We start from the raw sequence: 24276 nt of genomic DNA on the forward strand, positions 1-24276 counted from the left end.
CACACACCAGCTCCACCCCCTACCTGTGGCCAGTGCTGGGCTGCTTATGTCACTCTGAGCCTCAGTATCCTAATTTTTTAAATCCGCTTGAGAAAGCTGATAATAATAATAATAATAATAACTTACAAGGGTGGTTTTGAGGATTAAAGGTAAGGACTGTGACATTCCAGGCTCCTGGATCAATTACAGTGATAACCATTATTTATTATCTTATCCCTGAGTTCTGGAAGGGGCTGTCAGGATTTGAATCCCAGTTTCCACCCCTAATAGCTGTGTGACCTTAGGCAAGTTATGTCACCTCTCTGAGCCTCAGTTTCTTCCTCTAAAAATGGGAATAGCACTTACCTCACAGGGTTCTTGCAGGAATTAAAAGAGTTGATTCAAGGAACATGTTTGGTGTAGAGCCTGGCACATAGTAAGTGCTCAGTAAATAATACTGTTATCATTATCACCACATTTAACAGAAACACCCAGTGGGCACAGAAGCAGTGGAGTTTCTCTCTGTCCTCAAAGGGTAGAGACCACCTTGTTCCTGGTTTAGCTCTGTAGCCAGCTTCTAGCTCAGGCATGCTTTGGACAGGTCTGTGAATGAAGGGATGGACTGATGGATAGATGGGTGGATGAATGTATGGGTGGATGGATGGATGGATGGGTAAGTAAATGAATGAATGAGTGAGTGAGTGATGGCTGTCAGGAAACTTCAAAAGCCTAAGTTCAGGGAAGCTCTGGAAGGGGCCCAAGGACTGGGGCAGAGGCTTCTCTTTGAGGGCCAAAAGCGATGAGGTGGAATGAGTTTTATAGCCAGATATGATCTCTCTTCTCTGCATGAACTTTTCCCCCACTTCCAGGGACCAGGGATGGTGGCCCGAATCTGGGGACCCAGGTTGCTTGGTGTCCCTGACAGTGTGGTTTTGGTGCAGGACAGAGCTGCATTCAGTCTGTGACCCCCTCCTCTTCAGGGCAGGGAAGTTCCAGTGCTTCTCTGAACCTCTGTTTCTGCCTCCATAATACAGGAGGATGCTGTCTTCCTTTGGGGGTACGGTGATGTGCAAAGATCACGCACTGGGCGTGGTTTGTGATTTGTAAAGGTGCGCGGGAAGTCGGAGGAGGCGTTGGGCTCCACACGGTGGACGGCAGGTTGCAGGGAGGTTCCGGAGCTGGGGACAGGCATGGTGCAGGCAGTGTGGACCACCAGCCTGTGGGCCATCTGATTCCTTCTCAAGGGCGCTTCAGGCACGGAGTCAGGGAAGGAGTGAGGGCGGAGGGCACCTCCAAGCTGCTGAGGGCACGGAACGGCCCCAGGGATGGGGTGCTGGGCCCAAGGGCCCCCAGAGCTCTGAGGTGTTGAGAGTTCCTCCCGTCTACACCGAGCCCTGTCCTGGGTGCTTTGCAAACACTGCCTGGTTTAATTCTCAGAACACACCTGAGCAAGGATGGATTGCTGTCCCACCCAAGGCTCAGAGAAGGGCTATGGCTTCCCCGGGGGCACACAGCTGCTAAGTAGCAAAGCCAGGACTTGGATCTTCTCACGTGGGGTGGGGGGAAGGCAGAGTGCCCTCAGTGGTCAGGAGGGGTGCATGCGTGGGGGTATGCGTCACCACACTCCTGTGCCCACCCCTCACATCTGGGTGACCTTGCCCAGCCACCTCCGTCCTCTCTGCCTCAGTTTCCTCCTCTGCAACGTGGGTCCACCGCAGGCCCTCCTGCAACGCGTCCAGGCAAGGGTCACGGAGGCAAAGCGCTCCAGGAGGGAGCCCTCCACGCGTCCCCACTCATTCGTCACTGTTATTTGAATTCCTTCTCTTTGGCGGAGAGAGACATGGGGTAGTAAGCCCCTAAGGACAGGCGGGGCCTGGCAGGAGCCGGTGAGGGTCTGCACTGGGGCTGCCCCAGTGTCGTCTGGGCCTGGAGCTTGAGGGCAGTGGGGTCCTTAACATCTGGAGTCTGGTTTCTGCTGCCGCCTGTGGCCTCCTCCAAAGGGGCTGGCTGTCAGACAGGAGTGGGCAAGCCATTAGCCTGAGTATGTGTCATGTGATTATTCCCTCCAAAGATTGCACCCAGGGCTTGCCCTGGTGGGGCTCCAAGTCCGCAGGAAGGCTCTCCTGCCCGGGTCCAAGTCCCACGTAAGGGATTGCACTGATGTGGGTGAGAGAACAGAGGACAGGGCAGGGACTCTGCCTGGGGGAAAGGGACCAGACATCAAGGAGGACTTGTCAGAGGAGGTGGCACCCAAGGAAATGGAAGATGAGTCGACCAGGCCGATAAACAAGGGGTGGAGTGATCTTGAGGTAGGGGGAACAATGCCTATGGAGCCCAGAGGAAGAAGTTTGAGAAACTTCCGGACAGCATGGCTGTCCCATGGTATTTGTGGAAAGCTGTGGAGGCGAGGCTGTAGAAGTCGGCAGTGGCTTGATCTCCAAGGACTCTGGCTAGTTAAGGAGTTTGGACTTTACTCTGTAGATGTAGGATGGCAGATATGTGGCTTACGTACCACCACCAGCCACTGCTGTGCCTAGGGCAGACATTGCTAATCAATCCATCACAGCATGGAGTCAGGATGTGCCTCGGCCCAGCCCCCCAGGCAGTCCCAACCAGTCGATCCTGTAGGCACCCAAGATGACACCTGTTTGCCTTACTGCCGTAGTCAATAGGAATAATGACAGCACTTCACAATTGCTTATATTGTGTGGCTTTCCTGATAGGAGAGGAGGCAGGTGGCAGCCTCTAATTCCACCTGGGCCGCCAGGCTCCCGTGTGGCTCCAATGCCTTACAGTGCTGGGCAGGTTTGGTCCTTGCTGGGAAAACAAAGCCTTTCTTTCCAGTGGGTCCGGACACGAGCACCATGTGGGAACGCAGACCCTCCTGTCCCGGGTGAGCCCCTGTCCGTCACCTACAAGTCCATAGGCCAGCGGGCAAGTCCAGGTCAGCCCCGGACATCCAGCTGGGGTCTGGCCGAGGAGTGGGGTCTCCAGGGGAGGGCTGGGGCCAGGCAGAATTCTGGGCAGGACTAGGGAAAGATTAGACTTTTCTCCTGAAATTTAAACAATTGGACAATCTGTTCTGGATCAATTTAGAAGCAGTGAAGTGAAAAAAAAAAAAATCAGAAAATATAGTGTGAAAGCTATTTTCTATCTCAGTTGGGAAGAGCGATGAGCTGGAGTTTATTTGTGGACTGTCCGAGGCCGTGGCCGGGGCCTTTCACCTTCTCACCGCCCGCTCCGCCACTGCCCTGGCCCCCTCCTACCCCCAATCCCTGCCACCTCCTCCTCCCTGCCCAGTGCTGGGCTGGGCAGCCAGGGGTCTCGGAGGGACGTCCTCCCCAGCTGCAGCCTCGGGGAGCCTGCAGGGGCCTCAGACATGGATGTACCAAGATAGGCAGACCAAGGCGTCTCCATGCCAAGGACTGGGTGTGTCTGGTTCACTCCTGTATCCTCAGGGCCTAGAGCTGGGACTGGCACCTAGTAGGTTTCCTGCCTGAATGATGGATGGAAGAGAGGGAGGGAGGGAGGGAGGATGGAAGAGAGGGAGGGAGGGAGAGAGGAACAGAGGCTTTGAATGAAGTGACCAGCTCATGGCCACCAGTTTGTTAGTGGTGGAGGTGGGATTGCAACCAGAGCTGCGACCCCAAGACCTGGATGTAGCCCCCCACCATCCCTGGGGCCAGGAACCAGGTCTGAGAACCAGGAAGCAGGGCCTCCCCCGCCAAGGATGCTTTCTTTTCCTGCCGACACAACTCCTGAATGGGGTCTTTCACCACTGGAGCCAAATGCTGATTGTTTTAAAATAAGCTTGTTCAAAACAAATAAACAAAGAAGCTTCTTCAGTGTGGGGCCTGAGCAAGGCGGACTGGGGAGGAGGGTAGGGAGGCAGCAGTGCAGATCCCCCCTCTCCGCTTTCCAGTCTGAATTGTCCCCCGGAGGGAGTGGACTCCCCGGGGGCTGTGGTGCATTGAGTTCCAGAGGGAGTTCAAGCAGGGGCTGGATCTTTAGGGAAGTCCTGAGTGCGGGGGGAGGGGGAGGGCTCCAGTGCTGGTGGGAAATGAGACCAGCAGATTCCCATCCCCAGAGAATGGTCTCTTCTGTTTTCCCCCAGGTGTTGGGAGAGGGGGAAATTCCCAGTGGTTTGGTTTGGGGACGTGGCAGCTCCCTCCTTCCCCAAATACTCAAGGCCAAGAGCCTAAGGCCCAGAAAGAACCTTGACTTAGAAACCAGACCAGCTCGGGCCCAAGTCCCAGTAGCTCAGCAGCTGTGTGACCTTGGGCGGGTGACGCAACCTCTCTGAGTCTTAGTTTTCTCATCTGCAAACTGTGAGCGGTCATCCCCCTTTTTTGGACAATTAAAGGAGACCGTATGTGTCAAATGCCTGTCATGGGGCTGGACAAGACATAGTAAGTGCTCAAGAATGGTCTCATCCTCCCGTTTCCACTGTGTGGAAGGCCAGTCATTAGACGCGGCTTAACTCTCGTTTGGGTTCTGTGTCTGCACCCTGGAGGCCAGTCCAGAGCAAGTCGCCCCCAGCTGAGAAGGGGGGGTTATGCCACAGCACAGAGGGCCCTGCGAGCCCACAATGTCTTCGCGCCCACCCTTAACCATGCCGGGGACGTGCAGATTGTACTGGGCGAGGCCAGCTTGACATAGTGGAGGGAACCTGTGCTGAGATTCTAGGGCCCCAGGTGCTAGCCCCAGGTCTGCTCTGTATGAGCTGTGTGACCCTCAGAAATGACAGCCTCTCTGAGCCTCCGCGTCCTCATCTGAGGCTAATAACCTCCCCCCGGCCACTGCTCAGGGTCACGTGCAACTCACCTAAGAGAACGGATGTGACAGCATATGTGACAGCTCTAAGCAAACCCCCAGCCAGGCAGAGGTTGGGAATGGAAGCCCTGTTTACTGACCACCTACTGAGCTCCCAGCTCGGGCCAGGTTTCACTTCTACTGTCTCATTTAATCTCACACCACCCACGTGAGGCTGGGGTTAGCACCCCACTTTATGGGGAGAGGCGCAGAGAGGCTAAGTGGCGTGCCCAGGGTCACAGGGCAACCGTGTCCCCTCCTGCAAGCCTGCCTGCCCTCTCTGTCCTCTCTCTGGCCGCCCTCTGCCAGGCACCGGCCCAGCACCCACCTCCCGTTAAAGTCCCGCCCTCGCACCCCAGTTCTGATCAGGTTTCCTGTCGGCAGGGCTCTCCCATAAATGCTTTTTGATGTTACCTCTCCATTCCCCAGAAGTTTTGGAGCCAGCATTCCCCACAGTGGCACACGAATTAGACCTCCATAATACTGTTTACCTAGATGTCAACTTATACTATAAAATTTAGCAATTTTCTCTGCATGCAGTTTTGAAAAGGAGGAAGCCTGCTATGATGGGCCCGGGAGTTGCGTTTGGCCCCTGTAGGACCCATGTGATAAAGGGTCATCCTGGCACCAGGCTGTGCCCCAGTAGCAGGGACCTCCCCTGCTGGGCGGGGTGCTGTCAGCCTGAGGGCGGGGACTTCCCTCCATCAGGGGCCTGTGCTCCGCCCCTTGCTCCCTGCTCCCGCTTAAGTGTCTTAGGTGTCAGAGCCCACCTGGGGGATGGTCAGAGGGCTCTGGCCTCTCTGAATGCCTGCAGACACATTTCTTAGCAATTCTTTTGTTTCCAGAGTGCAAACTCAGAATTGGAATGGGTCACCAATTTGGGGAGGACAGAGCAAAAGCGGGTTTAAACAGAGGAAGTGCTGGCTGATACTGGCTTTGCTGGGGAGGTGCCCCCAGGCTGGGAAGAGGGGTGAGCAGACAGGAAGAGAAAAATGCCAGTGAAATGGCTCAGAGCAGTTTGGTCTGATTCCAGAATCCAGCCTCTAACCAGACACCTGACAGGCCCTGGACATGATGACCTCGGGCCTGAGAGCTGGGCTTCTCTCCCATCTCCCAGGACATATGACACTGCCATCCTCCGAAACCAGGATGAAGACTCAGGGAGTGCCCCTGAAGGGGCGTGCGTGAGAGGGGTCTTCCCTCTCCCTCTCCTGGCCCCTGCCCCTCACTCCAGTCCGGTGGCGGACCACTCACGCTTCCTGGGACATCAGCCAAGGGAGGGGCCGGCCGAGGGAGGCAGCAAAGCCCAATGGGCTAGGATGGCTGAGGAGTTCAGTTTGGGGTGCAACAAATGTGGGGTGCCGGGGGTCCCGGGAGTGGAGATGGGCAGGAGGAGGCCGCTTTCTGTCCAGGTCAGGGCCCGGGAGAGCTGATGGCGGTGAGCAAGAGTTCGCAAGCGCTCGGGGAGCCTGGCTGAGAGCCGCCTCCTGCCACCTTTGGGAGTGTCCTGTTTTCCTCCACGTTCAGCCAGTGCCGCCAGGGAGCCCTCTTGGTGTGCAGCATCCCCTGCCTGGCTCCCTGAGGGCCAGTGTGGCCGCCAGCCAGGCTAGCGACCCAGGCCTGGCTAGCCGACGCTTATCAAACGGGGGGCTGGGGGGTGGATCCGCTGTCTCCGGGCGTCTGCTGGTTCACCTCCCTCTCAGCTCAGCAGCTTTGGTGCCACTTTACAGAGAGTGTGGGTGGGAGGCTTGTTAATCCCCAGAAGTGGAGCTGGTCCATGGGAACGTGGCCGTGGGCCCTCCAGGCCGGCCGTGGGGGGTTAAGAGTGCCAGGCTGGGTCGGGGAGCCGGCCCGGCACCATCCCTGTGGTCTCTGCTGCGGCCCTATTTGCATAATTTTGAAGTTGATTGGCCTAAAGGCAACTTCGCTTAATCACAGCTAAGTCTCTGGTTGCAACAGCAGCTGCTTCCAATTAGCCGCGTTGGTGCCATGGTTTGTTAGACTCGCTAGGCAGCCCCTCTCCCAGCTCCCCCGCCGCCCAGCCCCCCTTAGACCCAGAAGGAACCCGCCGGGCCCGTAGCTGCCTGCAGAACTGAGTGTGGACAGGTTCGCACACGGCCTGGGATGCAGCAGGTGGAGGCCCTGCCAGCTCCCTGGAGATGCTGCCACGATGGGCTGCGGACTGTACTTTGGGTACCAAGGCACGGGGGTTAGAAAACGGGGCTGCCTGGCTTTGTGAGTAAAGTTTTATTAGCACACAGCCTCTGCCGTGCAGCCTGTGTTGTCTAGGGCTGCTTGCTTGCTCTAACGGCACAGCTGAGTCACTGTGATGAGCCCTCCTGGCCCACGAATCCCATGATATCTAGTGTGTGGCCCTTCACAGAAAAACGTCCCCGCCTCTGACCTAGCCCAGTGGTTCTCATACTTGAGTGTGCGTCAGAATCCCCTGGAAAGCTGGTAAAATGCAGATTCCTTGCCTCTACCCTTGTTCTAATCCGACGGGTCCCGGGGCGCCCCAGATCCCGCACTGCTAATCAGCTCCCAAGTGGAGCGTGGGACCACACTCCAGGCAACCCCGGTCCAGCCACCTCCAGGGTCCCACGCAACAGTTTCCACCCACCTCATCCTACTCTGAACCCCGTCCTTGTTAGACGGAAGAGAAAACCAAGGGTCTGAGAGGTCCCTTGCTTCTCCAAGGGCCTGAGCTGATACACTCTGGCTCTTCCCCACCACGTGCTACACCCTTGACCCAGGCACCTCACCCCAGGTACACCACGTGCCAGGGCACACCAGGCCCCAGCTCGGTTACCTGGCTTGGTCGGTTCCATGTCTGGGTTCCACACCGGGCTCCGCCATCGGTGACAGCGATGACTCCTTGGCAAGTCAGAATGTAGTTGTCTTCCTTGGGTTGGGGGAGCATGATGGCGGGAAGGCAGGGTGTCAGGGCCACAGCTGAGAGCGCTTGGCCCCTACCAGGGGCTCTGCTGCCTCCCCCACCCCTGGCATCTGCAGTTTGCGGTGCATTCAGTTACCAACGTCTGTTTGGTTTCATCCGCTGGCTCAAGCAGAGACCCATGCTGCCACCCCTGAATCATCTAATGTCACTTTGTGAATGATCGAGGGTACCTCCCACACGGCACCCTCTTCATCTCTCATCTTCCTGTGACCTGGGAGGGGTGGGAAGGGGCAGGACACCCACTTACAGAGGAGAAGCTGAGCCTCCCCGAGGCCAAGTGACCTGCCCGGGCAGCTGCGAGGTGGCGGTGGGATTCCGTGCCTGGGTTACCTCACAGGGGCCCACCTGGTCGGGGCACGCTGCCGAGCATAGGAGGACCTTTCATGACCAGCGTCCCCAATTTATAGGCGAGGAAACCGAGTCATCGAGAGCTTATGACCAGGAAGTACTTGACGGGGCAGAGTGTCTGGGGCTCCCTGGGAGGAGGCAGGGAGTCCACGTGGAGACAAATCCTTGCTGGAATCAGAAGACCCCAGCACAGGGATAAACATCCTTGAACCTACCAGCCAGCGTAACAGCTGGAACACCCACCCCCGTCCCCCCGGGGCCACCGCCGTTACCCCCACTCCTCTCTATGCCCTTATCACGGCTACATGCATTCTACATTTTTAATAGCTCTTTTTAGTTTCCTAAAGTGGATCGTGCAGAGTTTGATCTGGGGACCGAAGTTTCTCCCTGAGCCCTGGTTGCTAAAATGCCCCGTGACGTTTGGTGTGGCTACGGTTCACTTTGGCGGCTGTAGAGCATTCAGTGTTTGGACATCCTGCGATGCGTTCTCCCGTCTATCCATCTGGGCCGTCTCCAGGGTTTTCCTCTCAAAAATGGCCTCCGAGAACGTTCTCGTACCTCGTGCCCGCGGGGGTCAGCAGGGCCTTTGCTGAGCCCAAGAGGGGTGTTAGTGCCACTCATCCCACGGTCACTGAGGACCCACCGTGCGCAAGAGGATGCCGTGAAATTAGCCTCCGGGAGCTTGCTGTGGGGTCGTGCTCTCTCCAGCCCGGCACCGCCCCCCTACCCCCCACACCAGCCCGCCAGGCAGGCTGGTCTGTGCTGTGATTACAGGCTCTATTAAAGAGGAATAAAGGAATTCCTACTGCATGGGGTCATCACCAGGAGTAAAGGCAATGATACAGCTGCACTTTCATACGACGTAGGTGCCCAGGATCTGGCTGAGGCAGCCCAGCTCAGAGAGGTGAAGGCACTTGCCCAGGGTCACACAGCTGAGAAGTGGCAGAGCCCAAGCGTTTGGACCCCAAGGTCAGAGCCCTTCCTTCTGGTTCTCTGCTGCTGTGCTGAACCTCAGACCACAGGCAGGACGGGAAGCCCCGTTACCTGGGTGAGCACTGCCCCCAAACTGGTCCCATATTTATTGCACTGAATGAACCCTCACTTTGCTGCATGTGTCTTTAGTCTCTCTGCCGGGAATGCCCTCCCACACTTACCGGTCCATCAGGAGTTACTGCCAGACCCTCTGGTGAGTTGAATCCCAGCTTCACCACAACTAGCTGGGTGACCCAGGGCAAGTTACTTAAACTCTCTGTGCCTCAGTTTCCTCAATTGTAAATTGAGGATAATCACAACACCTCCTAATCGCGTGAGGATTAAATAAATCCCCGTCCCCCCATCCCGCCCGGCTGGGTCGGGCACTTCTCCTGGGCTCTCACGGCACCCCGGTTTCCCCATCACAGCACCAGTCACCCTGGGCTGCCACTGTCCCCCTGGATGGTGACTAGATAAGGGGCACCCAGGCCTGTCTGGACCTGGCACTCTGCCGTAAGCAGAGCACCTGTGACTTCAGGGGACAAGAAAAGAGGTTTATCTCTGGCCCAGCTCAGGACAGGCAGGATCCAGCGATGGGAGGGAGGGAGAGGGAGCCAGCCTCCTTTGTGGCCTGGCTTTAAATGCCACCGTGGCACTGGCCACGACAGAAATGCCAGCTACGGGGGCACAAAGGACCCTGAGTGTGGAGATGGTGGTGGGCAGGGCAGTGCCTGGGGGCAGGGGAGACCTGGCTGTAGAGGCCTGGGGCCTTTTGACTGTGTCCAGATGGTCCAGGCCTGGGGCCTTTTGACTGTGTCCAGATGGTCACATGATGTGTTTCCAACAGCAGCTGGAGCGGACAGCCCTCCCTGGTGGACAGGTCTTCTGCTGCCGGCTGGAGATGGGCGGGGGGTGCGTGGAAGGGGCAGCCAGGAAGGCAGCCCAGCTTTGGAGTCAGGTGGACACACCCTCTCCGTGGGCTCCGTGTGCCTCGGTTTCCTTCCTCAGAGGGCAGGGGGCTGAATGCACTCATGAACGCACCTCACCTGGGCAGTGCCCGGGATGGAGGACGGCCTCCAGCAGTGGCATCACTGACCCACATCTGACCAAGGACCTTTAGGGCCTCGGGGGGAATCCACACGCATGGTCTCTCATCCTGTGAAGTGTTAGCCCAGATGTGCCCCTGCAACCCCAGCTCAGCTGCTTCCGAGCTGTGAGACCTCCCAGAGAACAGCCTCAGTTTGCTCACCTGTAAAATGGGACTCTTGGTGAGGTGCTGTGAAGACACCAAGGCAGGGGGACCTGAGCCTGGCCCCGGGGACAGTCCCCAGCTGGCGGCCCCAGGCCCCGGGCCTGAGCTGGGTCCCCATCGCCGGCGTAGGGCTGAGGTTCTCTCCAGCTGCTAGCCTCCTCCTAGCCCCAGAAGAACCAGCTGTGTTCCTGTCCACACCTGCCGGCAGCCATGCCCCTTTGCCTATACAAGGCCCGACTGAGTCGCTCTCATTTTATTGGGGTGTAGGGTTGATCGTGGTGGGGAGTGGAAGGCCAGCGGCTGTGAGGGACAGGGTTTCTGGTCTCTGCCATCCAGAGCTGGGCAGATAAGGATGTTCCCAGATCCACGGCGTGCACAGGCACGACGTCCTTCAGGAGCAAGAAGGGTGAGGAGCTCACCCTCACTGAGCCCAGCTGCGAGCCAGGGTCCCTGCCCTGGACAAGCGCCCAGCCTGGGGAAGGAGCCAGGCAGGGCCAAAAAGTGACCCTCAGTCCCAGAAGGATGTGAGGGGCCCCAGGGAAGGCTGTGACGGGCAGATGGGGGGAGAGCAGGCTCTGGGCAGAGAGGCTGGGAGCGCTGTGTGAGGAGCACAGATGCTGGCCCCGGCCCACCTGCTCAAGTTCCGGCTCCTCTGCCTGCAGGCTGTGTGATCTCAGACAAGTTGCTGACCATCTCTGTGCCTTAGTGTCTTTGTGTCAGGAGCTTAGCACACAGGGTGGGTGAATAGAGTGGCAAATGCTCCGACAAGCTCCGTGCTTTGTGGACCAGCGAGGAAGCTGGGATGGGAGGGAAAACAGGGAGTGCGGCGGAGGAGTGAGGGTCCGACCTGGACCACCTCCAGCATCCTCCCTCATCCCCATCCCATTCTCCCTTCAAGCTCTTTCCCAAAGTCAGCTGCTCTTGGGGCCCTGCCCTGGTGACCTGGTGCCCTTTCCCACCTCCCCTTTGCACCCAGCTCCCCCGATGGTCTCTTCCTGTGCGCACACCCAGCCGGCTGGCCCGGCGTGGCCAGGCAGAGGACAGGGTGGGCAGACCCCGGGGACCCCCTCAGGGTCATGGCTGGTCCCTGTGTGAGCGTGGGCCAGCGCCTCCCTCCCTCCCCTCACCCGGCAGCTTCAGGCGTGAGACTGCACAGCTGTCCTGGTGCACAGTAGGTGAGTAGGTGCTCAAACAGCTCGCTCCTCCCCACTTGGCTTTACTTGTCCTCGGCTCTGCTCCCCGCCCCTTCCTCACCTGAGAGGGCCAAGCCCCCGGTTTCTGGTGGTCCTCATGACTGGTGGGGGTGGGCCCTACAGAGGCCCATCAGCACCTACTACGTGCCAGGAGCACTCACTGCCTGCCGCTCTGGCCGCATCTCCTTCCCTTGCCCTCTTCCTGCTCCACTGTACCAGCCTCCTCCCTGAGCTCGGCCCCATCCCTTGGCCTTTGCACGTGCTGGCCTCACGGCTGGCGTGCTCCCTCCCCAGGCCCACCTCGCCTGGTCCAGCTGAGCCTGCCTGAGATCTGACCTGTCAGATCTCGTGTTCCTTGGGGACACCCCCGACCCAGACCAGGTCAGGGCCCTCTTCTGTGCTCAGGTGCCCGGAGTTGCCGCGTGTGGTTGCCTCCACAGGGGCGGGAGGGGTCTGTTTAGCCCACCACCGTGTCTGCAGTCCTTAGCCCGGGGCTGCCCAACATCACACTAGGCAGGGAATGAATGAATGAATGCCTCCATCACCTCCTTGGCCCCTCCCAACACCCCTTCAAGGGGGGCGTGTTATCCCCACTTACAGATGGGAAACTGAGGCTGGGCTTTGGTTTCTGTTCTCCCCAGTGAGGGAAGGTTCCTGGGGCCAGAGCCCCCTCCCACGGAGGGAGGCTGGAATAGAGGCCCCCAGAGTGGGGAGAGAAATCCAGGGCTGCCCTCCGACAGTCTGCGGGCCTGTCTTTCCTCTTCCTGCCCTGACACTTTAAGTGATCCATTCTTCATGTGATATTTTCGTGTTTCTCCAGTGGGAAAAAAAATGCCGCTGGGATTTCCAGGGGTTGTTTTATCTCCATGGTGTAGCCAAATAATTCAGGAGAACAGATAGAGGCAGAGGGCCTCACGAGCTCTCAGCTAAGCCCTCCCCTTAACTGGGGAAGCCATGCGCCTGGTGATCTGGCGTGGCTCTGAGCAGGGAGCAGAGAGTCCGGGCCTTCAGCAGGACTGGAGTTTCCAGCCCAGCCTCTCTTAGCTGCGCACCCTCGGGCAGATCTCTCCCCTCCCTGGGCCTCGGTTTCCTCACCTGTGAAATGGGAGAGCAGCAGTGCCCACCTCAAACATTCAGGAAAGGGACATGCATGGAGGACACGGTGAGGTTCCCAAGAAGGGATGATAGAAACAAGCCAGGTTTGGAACTTGAACCCAGAGCCCAGTTGGCAGAGGTTGGGGTGGGGATGTCGCTGAGGAAGGAGAGCCCTTTTGGGAATCAACTAGCACGTCCTCTTGAAGGAGGGACTTGGGGGGCAGGAGTGGTTTCCAAGTTGGTGGTGACCTGCACGCTGTCCCGTGGTCACACCCACGCTGACGCCCCACACCGCACTTTGCAGAGCTTGCCTCTCCCCTCCTGAGTTGACCCTACAGTAGCCCCATGGAGCGGGGGACATTGGGTGGGGGTCAAGGGATGTAGATCCAGGACCCTGCGCTGTCCCACCTGGGCTCCTCTGGACTCCGGAGTTGGGGTTTCTTGGCTTAGAGGAGTGGCATCCACCACAAGGCTGATGCCCAAGGTCCCTCCTGGTGTTGGCAGTGAAAATTGACACCCCGTCTCAGTGGGAGTTGCCCTCAGGCCTCTGCCTGCATCTCTGCTGTTCCCATCAGAATGTTTGCTCTTTGCAATAAAGTGGACCCCGCATCCAGGCCAATGAGTGTTGACAGAGTTCCCGCTCTTTCAGCAGCAGCACCTACTGTGTGCAACGCATCCTCTGTGGGTGATAGAGAGGCACAGAAGCCCGCCGTCCCCTTCGAGGAGCTTGTGCCCTGCAGGGAAGCAATTAACAAGCAGGCGGGGGCGGAAGGAAGTCAGTGCTAACTAAAGGCATAAACCAGGCATGAAAGGAAGAGTTCAAACACACTTTCCTTTGCACAGCAACTTCCCAGGGACCTAAACCACCGGCTTTGGAAACAACAGTGGGCAACACCAGATAAGAGCCATTTCTGGAGCACTTGCTCGACGTGCTGGGTGCCCTGCTAGCACTCCTGGTCCTTTCCATCTTTCTTCAGTACCCCAGCAAGGGGTGGGGGTCATGGTTCCCATTTTACAGATGAGGAAGCTGAGGCCAGTGAAATAACTTGCCTAGAATACTCAGCTACTTAGCAGCAGGGCTCAGATTCCAGGCCAGGGGAGACTGACTCCAAAACCTGTGCCATCACCCCAGCACCCACTTTGAGCCCCTGCTTGGAGTCAGACAGACCTGAGTTCAAGTCCCAGCCCTGCCAGCCTCCAGTTCCAAGCAAATCACTTAGGCTCTCTGAGCTGCCATTTTTTTGTCTGAAAAATGGAGATGATAAAGCCTGCACTCACTCAGCCAAGCCAACAAGTGTTTATAAAGTGCCTACTATGTGCCAGGGCCCATGCTGCATTGTGACAATCCAAAACTGAGTCAGCCAGGCCAGCTTCACGGTGTGTGAGCCACGCTCAGAAGGGCCCGCGCTTGGTTTAATGCTCCTCCGTCGCTGTCTAGAAATGCTTATTGATTTTTGAACAAAAATGGTTCTCTCCATTTTTTCATTTTGCACTGGGCCCTGCAAATTATGCCGCCGGTCCTGGGTCACAGCCCTTGTCTAGCTTACAGTCTAGGGGAGCGGACAGACGCAGCTCAGAGAGAGCCACTGTGCAAGCGTGCAACTATAAACCACTATCTGTGTTTGAAGGAGAGGTGGACAGGCCATGAGCGCACACGGCAGGGTCCCCGACCTCGTGCTGGGGTCAGGGGACGCCTCTTGGAGGACACAGGCACTGGGGGATTCATCTGAATCTACCAAGTGAAGGGAAGCCACAGGGTGGGGTGGGGGGCATGGTGAAGGGGCTGCAGGATGGCCAGTGTGGCTGGAGGGTGGGCCTCCCTGGCCGGGGAGGTGCCAGGACCCTGGCAGGAGTCTGGCCTTCCCCCTGCCCATCCCCGCACCCCGTGCTGTAGGAGGCCCTTGGAGGGTTTTAATTAGGGAGTGATACAATGGGATTTGCATTTCGAAAGGCAGCTCTCTGGCTCTGAGGTGAGGGTAGGTTTCGGGGACAGAAGTGTAGGGAGGCCCCATGTGCTTGATTGATTCATGGGATGGGGTGCAGGCCACCGAGACGGGAGCAGCGTGGACCTCAAGACCGGCGTGAGGTTGAGAAGATGTGGGAAGGGAAAGGGGCTGACCGACACAGGCTGGGCCCCAGCTGGGGCGCGCTTCACGGTGTCCGTGACTGCTGGCCATGCAGCCCAGAGCCCGACTGCAGGCAAACCTGTCGCAGTCTGGCCCGTGTCCGTCTTGTTTCCTGCTTCCCACCCGCCCGCCACTCCCTCCGCAGGCCCCAGGGGTCAAGAGGACACACTTTGATCTTGCTTCACACCGGCGTCTATTCCTGGACGTCACGTTTCAGACTGAGATTTCATAACCTCCAAGTGTGTGTTGCCCTAAAAATAAAAGTTCACAAACTCAGGATTAGGTCTGCATCGCCAAAGAAAGGCCCTGGAAACTCGGGGACCTGCTGGAGGATAAGGTCGCCGCTGATACCGTGTGTGCCTGTCACGTGTATGTCTGTGTGGGCAGCAGGGGGTTGTGTATGCGTGTGCATGTGTGTGTTGTTGTAGACACGTGTGTGCAGGCGTGTGCTGCCTGATGAGTGAACACGCCCTTCTGCCCATGGAGACAGGGCACAGGAGCAGAGTGCGGGCTTGGCATCCTGGCTCTGCCCCGCCCGTCCCTCCATCCACACCCCGGGGAGGGCAGTGGTACAGCCTAAGGGTGTCGAGAAGTAAGTGAGCTCATCGGAGTCAAGTGCGCCGCACGCCTCCCGGCCCAGGGTGGGCGCCCAGTGGCTGTCTCCAGGGTTATTTCCAATTCCCGTCTATTGGGCACCTGCTCTGCCCACAGGACTGTTTGTGAGGCCCCAAAGGGCTCTATCCTTGTTTAATTACTAATTCATAATGCTCATACTACTATTAATAAGAAGAAGAATGCCCAAGCTTAATTACTAATTCATCATGGAATCAGTTGCTTCCTGACTGTCGCCCCCAGACCGTCATCCCATGGCGACCAGACCTGGTCCATCTTGTTTGTGGCTGAATCCGACCCCCACCCAGGGCTGGGTTTGGCCCCCTGTAGAGGCCCGTTAGGTATTCACTGATGTGCATGCAGAAGAGGACCCACTCCCTGGACACTGGGCGTGGCGAGGACGAGTAGCCGAGGCGGCTTCATGGACCAGGTGGCATTTGAGCCGGACCTCGTGGTAGGTCTGATTTGGACATTTGAGTTGGAGGAAGAGATGCCCAGGGAAGGGCCAGCCCGAGCAAAGGGCCCGACTCCTGTGCTCTACCACCAGCACCCAATACCCAGGAGGCTGGGTCGGGACCCGTCCTCACCCTGCCCGCCACGGGGCTGACTGCAGAGCTGCACCCCTGCAGGGGTGGGGCAAGGTGGGATGTGTCTGGGTGACAGGTTTGTAACTAGTCATGTGCCCTTCTTTGTTCTTGCTGCTGGGAAATGCGGGGCTCAGGTGGCCGGGTCTAAAGAGGTCAGGCCCCTACGGCAGGGGTCTGGGTTCTCAACGCCCCCGCCTGCCACCCGTTTTCTCTAACCCATTTGCTCTCAAGCTGGGACACAAACTAATCAGGCAGCATGGTCCCGCCCATGCCAGCCTCGGTAGCCCACCCAGGGGAGTGAGAGAATCAGAGGGAGAAAAGCTTTGCTGAGAGATGGGCACCTCAGCTGAACCTCAAAAGCTGGGTCCAGGCTGCCCGCCTGCAGGAGAGGGGAAGGGTGTCCCCAGTGTGGGGACAGCGTGTGCAAAGGCCCAGAGGAGAGGCACATCCTGGAGGGCTGAACCTTGAGGAGCAGAGAGAGACAGAGGAGGCAGCAAGGGCCAGACCACCTGGGGCCTGGGAAGTGAGCATGGACTTGAACCTGGAGCTGCCAAGACCCCTAAGGAGGTGGGTGGGTGGTCAGATGGGCATTTCAGGAAGTCAATAGGACCTGGATTGGTGGACGAGGCTGGGGCAGAGGTATCTAGTGGCAAGGAGCGCTCTGCACGGATACTTTTGAGCACCAGCCCCATTCCAAGCACTTTGATGCATCACTTCATTCAGTCATCACAAGGACTCTGTGAATTAGATACTATTTTCATCCCCCTTTTAGGGCTGAGGAGACTGAGGACACTTGTCCCAGGTCACACAGGGTGTGGTTACAAAAGGTGGAGCCAGGCAGTGTGGCCCAAACCCAAGGCCCACCCTCCAGGCCACCCTGCCCTTGACCTGGTTCAGGCAAGAGGGGATGCTCTTGGCCACGCCCAGGGGAGGTCATGGTGGGCTAATCAGGGGTCTGGGGTAAGCCGAGAGAGGATGAGGAACCTCCAGGTATTGAGCCGGGGGCCGCCAGGCGTGGGGGGTCCTGGAGGGTCCGTGGCAGTGCCCCCTGCCCCGCACCAAGGGCCCGCCTCCCCCTCCTTCCCTCCCAAGCCCTGCCTAGCCTGGCTGACCGAGAACAGATCTGTTGTTGTTGCCAGTGGGGTTTAATTCATCTTTGCCGGCTCTGTTTCTCTTCACATGCCCTCCATCCTCTCCACTCAGGCCTCGCCAAACTCGGTGTTTAAAAATAATCCTCAAATCTGGGAACAGCAGTCCCTGGCTGACCCAAAGCGTGGACGCAGAGGTGCGTGCTTGACTTGTGATTCTGGAGGCAGTCAGCTTGGGGAGTCCTGCTCATCCAGAATGTTCTCCCTGTTATTTGAGATTTATCATTAGCCACCAGCTACCACTGTGGGTAGTTTACCAGTTTTCAAAGAAATAGAACGCGGGTCAATAAATCAAATCCGTCTGTGGTAAATGTGCTTTCTGAGGAGCGAGGGTCGGGGGCTCAGGAGGCTCTGGAAACTCCTATAGTGCCAGGAGGGAGAGTGAGTTTGGAGGCTGGGCTTGCTTCCTGTCTGAGACACTGAGTGGCTGTGTGACCTTGGGCAAGTCACTTCACCTCTCTGAGCCTCAGTGTCATACTTTACCAGATGGGAGTTTGATATCTGCCTCATCAGGCTGTCGGGGACTATCTGAGATAACTTGGTGAAAAGCCAGCGTCCAGCACCTGTGAAGAGCCCAGCTGGTCTAAGCCAGTCCCAGGGAGCAGCCCCATGGCCGCAGACCCCAGAACCAGGGCTGGGCCCAGGGGGCAGGATGAGGGATGCTCACTCTTTCAGCCCCAACTCCTACCTCTGCTGGAGGGGCTTCCCCCAAATGTCACCAGTGGGGGAGGGTCCCAGGTGTTGGCACCTGACAGCGTGACACGCCCAGGTCCCCCTCTGCGGACCCCACAGGGGGCCTAAGGTGAATATGGGTGCTGTTGATGGTGTGCCCTCTGAAGCTGGCCCTCTCGTGGAAACCTCACAGGGATGGCAGCCGCGGAGTTTCCAAAGCAGCTCTCCCACCGAGCCAGGAATAGAGATGCTGGCTTATAGCTTTGCTGTCTTGGGTCATTAGAAATGGAATTTTTATGTAACTTCCCAGTGACGCATGGTGGGCTTTTCTTTCCACCACGGGTTCAGCCTTCAGTGCCAGCACCTGAGCTTCCCCGGGGGTCTGAGGAGGTGGGGCAGCCCCCACCTCCACCTTTGTCCCACCAACAGGGCTGCGGCTTCTGTCACCCGTTGACTCATCCTGAGACAGCCGTGGGTGGCCAGGCGGGGCGGAGGGCGCACGGCCAGGCAGAGGGGACTGAGCAGATCACAGGGAGGGCCCTGCTGGACGGGGGACCGACGAGTCACAGTGCATCACTGTGACGGGGTACACCTGTGCTGTGCGGGACCCACGCATCCACAACAGGCCCTGTTGCTTCAGCGCCCCCAACGGGCCAAGGGCTTGAGGCCGGTGCCGGTCGTGCTGGGAGTCTCACCCAGTCTGCGTGACCCCCAGTTGGCCAGGCCCTGGCCCAGGACTCTCACAGTCGGATAGAGGAGGGCATGAGGACCAGTCCCATAAGGTAGAGCTGCTGGGCGCCCTCACCCAGGACACCCTGAGTCCCTAGAACCCGGCCCAGGCCCTTTTCCGGGGGTCAGCAAGCGGATAAGTGGGGGTCAGCAAGTGGATGTTGAGAGAATACATGAATGAATAAATGAATTAACACATTAAGGAGAGAAGAGATAGAATATGATACGCCTCAATGGAGAGACAAACTTATTCCAGATGATGGAATCAAGGCAGGCTTCCTGGAGGAGGTGGCATTGTAACAGCTTCTAAGGTGGTGCAGGATTTGGACTCACAGGAAAGAGAGGAGGGCACCCCAGGTGTGAGTGATAGCCCCCCTCAGTATATGCAGGGCTTTGTAGGGAGTGGGAGCAGCAGGAAGGAGGGCTGGGCACCTGGCAGAGGTGGTCCCCCACCCCCACCCAAGCATTTGTTCAATGAACCCACCAGCTCTCAGACTGGAGCCCCAGCTTAAAAAGTGAGCAACCCCACCCTCCAGGGGCTAGAAGGGCTTGGAATCTGGAGACCCATCTTGGCCCTCAGCTTCCCCATCTGCGGAATGGGGCCACATGGCAGGGAGGACTCATCTCAGAGGATCTGTCACTCCCTACCCCCACAGTGCATTTTCCAGGATTGATCTTTAGGTTTCCCCAGTACCCTTTCCTAAGCACTTTCAAATGCTTTAATCTCCTTCATCCTCCCAGGAGGGCCCTGAGGGAGGCAGGGAGGAGGCCCAGGCTCAAAGCAATTAAGAAGCTCACAGCCCTTGGGGGCAGGGCTGCTCCTGGGGGAGCAGAGAGGCCTTTGTGGAGAGGTGGGCGGGGCCCTCCCCAGGGGCTGACACCAACATCACCATGGGTAAGCATCGTATTAAGGCATTCAGGCTTCGTCCAACAGCCCTGCCACCCCCTTTTCTTATTCTGGCTCCCCAACCTTCCGAGCAGCACTGACAGCCTGGGTGCCTCCCTGCCACCCATGCTGCAGGTGAGAAGCCCCAGGCCCCAGAGCAGGGGCAGGGCCTGGCCGTGAGTACCCTGTGTTTGGCTATGAATCTGGCACTGTCTCCTCGGTCCGAAGCTTCCGGCCTCTGGGTTGCCCCCTTGGCTTCCTGCCCTGCCTGCCCGCTACTCAGCAGGATTCAGAGCTGCCTTGGACCCAAGCTGGGGTCCCGGAGCTCTCCCTGATCAGGGGTGCCGTGAGGGTAGAGGGTAGTGTGCAGGACCTTGTTTGGCCTGGAGCCTGGCACATAGTAGGTGCTCAGCAAATTATTCCCCAGCCACATGCAGCTACAACCCTGGTGGGGCTCTAGCAGGCCACACAGAGTACACAGAGGACACTTGGTCCTCCTCCCCAGCCTCCATTCCCAAAGCCCTGGGGCGGGGTGCCGGGGGGGGGGTGATGATAGTGAGGGAACCTGTCCCTCAGGTTTGTCCCGAGGTTTCAACAACCTGATATAAAGTGGCCACTGAGGGCCAAGGCCCTGCCTTAGGTGGCCTGTTGCTACCCACCCCTCCCCCCATCCTCCACTGGCCTCCCTGCTGCTGCCACCTCAGGGCCTGTGCACCTGCTTCTCCCTCAGTATGCAACACTTCTTCCAGTCACCACCATCCATCTCCAGAACTTTGTCATCTTTCCACACTGAGACTCTGTCCCCATGAAACACTCACTCCCATTCCCCCTCCCCCAGCCCCCGGCACCCCCCATCCTACTTCCTGTCTCTATGGACTTGACTGCTTTAGGGACCTCGGATGAGTAGAATCACACAGTATTTGTCTTTTTGTGTCTGGCTTATTTCACTGAGCGTAATGTCCTCAAGGCTGATCCGTGTTGTCGCCCGTGACCGAATTTCCTTTCTTTTTAAGGCTGAGTAATGTTCCACTGTAGTCCATGCCACCTAGTGTTTATCCATCATCCGTCGATGGACATGCGGGTCGTCTCTTCCTTTTGCGATCGTGAATCGTGCTGCTATGGACATGAGTGTACAAGTATCTGCTTGAATCTCTGCTTTCAGTCTTTGGGGTGCAACCCCAGGGACCTCCCAGCCTTTGAACTACTCATCTGTGAGCTGTCAGCCCTGCTCACTAGAATGCAAGCCAGGGCAGGGACAGCTTCTATTGAGTTCCATCTCGAGTCTGTTTGTTTAGTTCATTGCCATGTCCCTAATGCCTGGAAGGTGCCAGCTGGATGCATGCTGGTGGGGGTGGGGTGGGGTTAATGGAAGTCACCGTTAGCGACACAGCAGGGAGACCTGGGTCCCGCCAGCCCCCTGCAGGTGCATGAGCTCGCCTCTAATCCCCTCGCTCACCACCGTTCTCATTCTCATTCCCGTGCCCACCGGCCTCAGCCCGCTGGTTATTTCCACCACCTGAGCCAGCCGTCCTCCTTTGATTAGGTCTCATTTTGCCGTGAAAAGAAAGGGAGATGACAGTTGACTGGTGGGGGAAGGTCATTCATTCCGGAAGGGAAATTGGATGGTGGCGTTTCCATCATCCGCGGCCCGGCCCCTGCTCCCGGCAGACTTGCTTCCCTGCCCGTGCCCGTCCGGCCCTGCCATGGGCAGCAAAGCCAGTGTCTGCAGCTCAGACAAAACAGCCCACACCCGGCCTCTCCTGGCTCTCGTTCGACAGGCAGCGCGCGACGAATCGATGCAAGCCAAACGATGACCAGTTGTGGCCAGCAGCCCCTGAACGTGCTTGCCGTCCTCTCGTTGCTGATTTCCGCAGGTAGAACCTCCGTGATGCTCGGCAGGAGGCGGGAGGGGGAGGTGGTCCCTTCTTGGTGTCAGTGCTAGCTCAGCTGGGCTTCTGGGCGCTGATGGGGGTGCCTGCCCTAGTGGCACCAGCCTCGTGAGGGGCTCATGTTTGGTGCTGTTTGGTGAGAACCTACTGTGTGCTGTGCCCCACGTGCCTGCCTCGGGGAGCTCAGCTGGAAGATTCTTGAGGACACTGTGGGGTTAACGGTGGCTGCCGGTAAGTCCTGGGAGAAGCCCTTACATGCAGTGAATTCTCTCCTGACCCCAGCAAGTCAAAGTCAGGCGATGTCGTAGTCATCCCATTGTACAGAGGAGGAAACTGAGGCTTGGAGAGGGAACTGACAGCCAGAGACAACACAGCTAGTGTAGGGGTTGGATTCCAACCCAGACAGAGTGATGCCGGGGCCCCATCTCCCAGCACCCGACCAGTCCCCTAGGCGGGCCCCCTGATCCCAGCAGGGGGGCTTTCACGCTCCTGTTCACAAAGATGAATATAAACCAAGTCCTTCGGCTGCTCCAAAGTGAAGCTGGCCGACAAGAAGTGCACCCTACCTCCCGCCAGCAGGCCTGGCCCAGCGCGAGCCCTGATCTCAGCAAGGTGCCTGCTCTCTCTGTGTCTCTCCCTCTGTCTCCCTCTCTGTATCTCTGTGTCTCTGTCCCCCCGTCTCTGTCTCCTTCTGCCTCTGTCTCTCTCCTCCTCTGTCCCTGTCTCTGTCTCTCTTTCTCGTGCGTGTGTGCACGTATGCCCTCGTGCCCTCTTGCTCTGGTAGGGCTGCGGACACCGGCCGGCAGCTTTGGGCCCCTTGCCCCTTTGCTGGGGATCGTGGTTCAGAAGGACGCCATGAAGGGCCCTGGGGTGGCAGAGAAAAAGCCAGGCCAAGGCCATGGGTCTGGGGGCCACTGTGCACAGAACTCCTTCCCCACTGCTTTCTCATGTGGTAGATCATCTTGTCCCCTGGGAGAGAGGAACTCCTCACCCATTTACAAATGAGAAAACTGAGGCTCAGACCAGGAAAGAGACCTGCCTGAGGCCACATGGTCAGTGGACACAGTCATCTGGCTGTTAAATGATGGCCACGCAGACCCTGAGCCTCGCAGGTGTGTGTGTGTATGTGGAGGGGGTGATCGGGGCCCTATCTTGGACGCCAAGACCCCGGGACCCAAGAGAGTGGCTCTCGCCTCGGTGTTCCCTCTCCACGTGGACCGGTTTTCCTGGTGACTCAGGACACGCTGGCCTCCTAACGACCATCCCTCTGCCCTCAGGCCCCAGGCACAGCCCCAGAGCTGCGATGCACCCCGTGCCTGGAGGCCGGAATGCTGCCCTTTATCTCCACTCTTTCGCTTACACCCTCCCTGCTCTAAGCGGGCCCTACGCTTTGCTGTTCACAAATGCTTCTCAGAGCCCTCAGCCCCCGGGAGACCACTGGTCCTCCATCCTTGAGGGCAAGGAGGCACAGAGAGGCTGTGATGGCCCAGGTGATCCTGTGCGCTCCAGGATTCAGACCAGCTGTCCTGGCTCCGGGCTGGGACTCCTTGGGCTCCGGCACGTCCTTCCTCAGGAAGCAGCAGTGGCCTCCTTGTCTTCACACACGGTCAAAGCAGGTGGTGCCGGGGTCCAGGGGTGGCCGGGGTGAGCCGCTGGGGACTTCTCCTAATCCCTTCCCTGGCTGGGCCTCCCACCCCACTTCCATCTCTGCACACCTGGCTCCTCCGAAGCCCAGCTCAAAGGCCCCCTCCACCACTCTGCTCCTTCCCTCCCTGGGTCCTGTGGCCTCAGGGCCCCAGCTTGTCTTCTTGACCAGCCACTGGGTGTTGCTGACACACCGAGCCTCCTGCCAGCGAGTGTGAGCTGACCCCCCGGCAGGGCTTTCTCATCAGTCTGGACCGGGGCTGGAATTCACTTCCTGCCTCTGCCTCTCACCTTTAGCCTCTGGTACGTTGTTCCTCCAGGCCAGTGGGTCCCAAACCCAAGTCTATCGGTATCCCCTGCAGGGCTTTCTAAGACTCAGACTGCGCCCCCCACCCCCAGAGTTTCTGATTCAGAACGTCTGCTGAGGGGCTTGAGAAACTGCATCTGTGACAAGTCCCCTGGGGATGCAGACGCAGCAGGTCAGGGACCACACTTTGAGACCGGTGCTCTCAACCTTAGTTTTCTCCTCTGTACAATGGGAATGAGATCAAATGAGATGGTGCATCCACCTGGGGCTTCCTTAGTGACCTCTGCATCCATAAGAGGGTCTTCTGTTTCCCAGGGTCGAGGCTGAGAGCTCCCCTGACTCCTGAAAGGCTGAGACCCTTTTCCCACAGTGATCCTGTCCGTCCCCACGAAAGAGGGTGCCGTACTTTGGGGAAGGGGCCCAGGATTTCACGAAGCCACCCAAGCCAGCCTCGGCGCTCCAGCACATGAGGCCCACCCGCCCACCGGCCAGCGCAGCCCAGCTGGGATCCCCCCAGCAGCCCCTGGCGCTGGGAGCTGTGTGGGCTGGAGTCTAATAACCTCTCAGCAGAGACAGAGCTCTCAATTAACTGAGACGCTTCTGCAGAACTAGAGCCTTGGTGGTTGGAGAAATGTATTCAGCCTAGGAAGCCCCTTTTCAGGGACACAAATTAGATACAGCAGTCCCTTTTATGAAGATACTAATTAAGCTGGAGACAGCGGGCTCCAGGTTTTTTTCCATTGTTATATTTGTTCAGGCTTTCCCTCCTGTTTATCATCATCAGCATGACTAGTAAATACTGTCCTGGGTTTTCAGCGTCATCGGTGGCTGAATAGGGGCCTCTGGCCTTGAGCCAGGAGAATGAGGGTCCAAGGCCAGGGCAGCTTTGTTGCCATGAGCTGGGGCCACCAAGGCAGGCCCTTGGGGACCTCCGGGTGTAGGGCATCAGTTTAGTAGAAAGCAAGATACGAGGGGACACCGCTTTCTCTACAAGTGGGAGAGACCTGGAAGGAGTCTGGGAAAGTCTTCAGGCGACAGTCTTCTGGTTCTTGCACCCATGCCACTCACC

At 58.1% G+C, this 24276-nt stretch overlaps 1 protein-coding gene across 3 annotated transcripts in view; it reads left to right on the plus strand.

Moving 5' to 3' along the window:
* Positions 1-24276, plus strand: part of SHISAL1 (shisa like 1) — an 81689-nt gene that overhangs the window by 7962 nt on the left and 49451 nt on the right. For all 3 annotated transcript variants that reach the window (XM_061205216.1, XM_061205214.1, XM_061205215.1), the window contains exon 2: positions 21146-21241. In XM_061205216.1, coding sequence (XP_061061199.1) covers positions 21178-21241 — 64 coding nt within the window. In that variant the 5' untranslated portion in view covers positions 21146-21177. The remainder of the gene's footprint in view (positions 1-21145; positions 21242-24276) is intronic.

This window comes from Eubalaena glacialis, chromosome 11, assembly GCF_028564815.1.
Source record: "Eubalaena glacialis isolate mEubGla1 chromosome 11, mEubGla1.1.hap2.+ XY, whole genome shotgun sequence".
In the NCBI taxonomy this organism is placed as follows: domain Eukaryota; kingdom Metazoa; phylum Chordata; class Mammalia; order Artiodactyla; family Balaenidae; genus Eubalaena; species Eubalaena glacialis.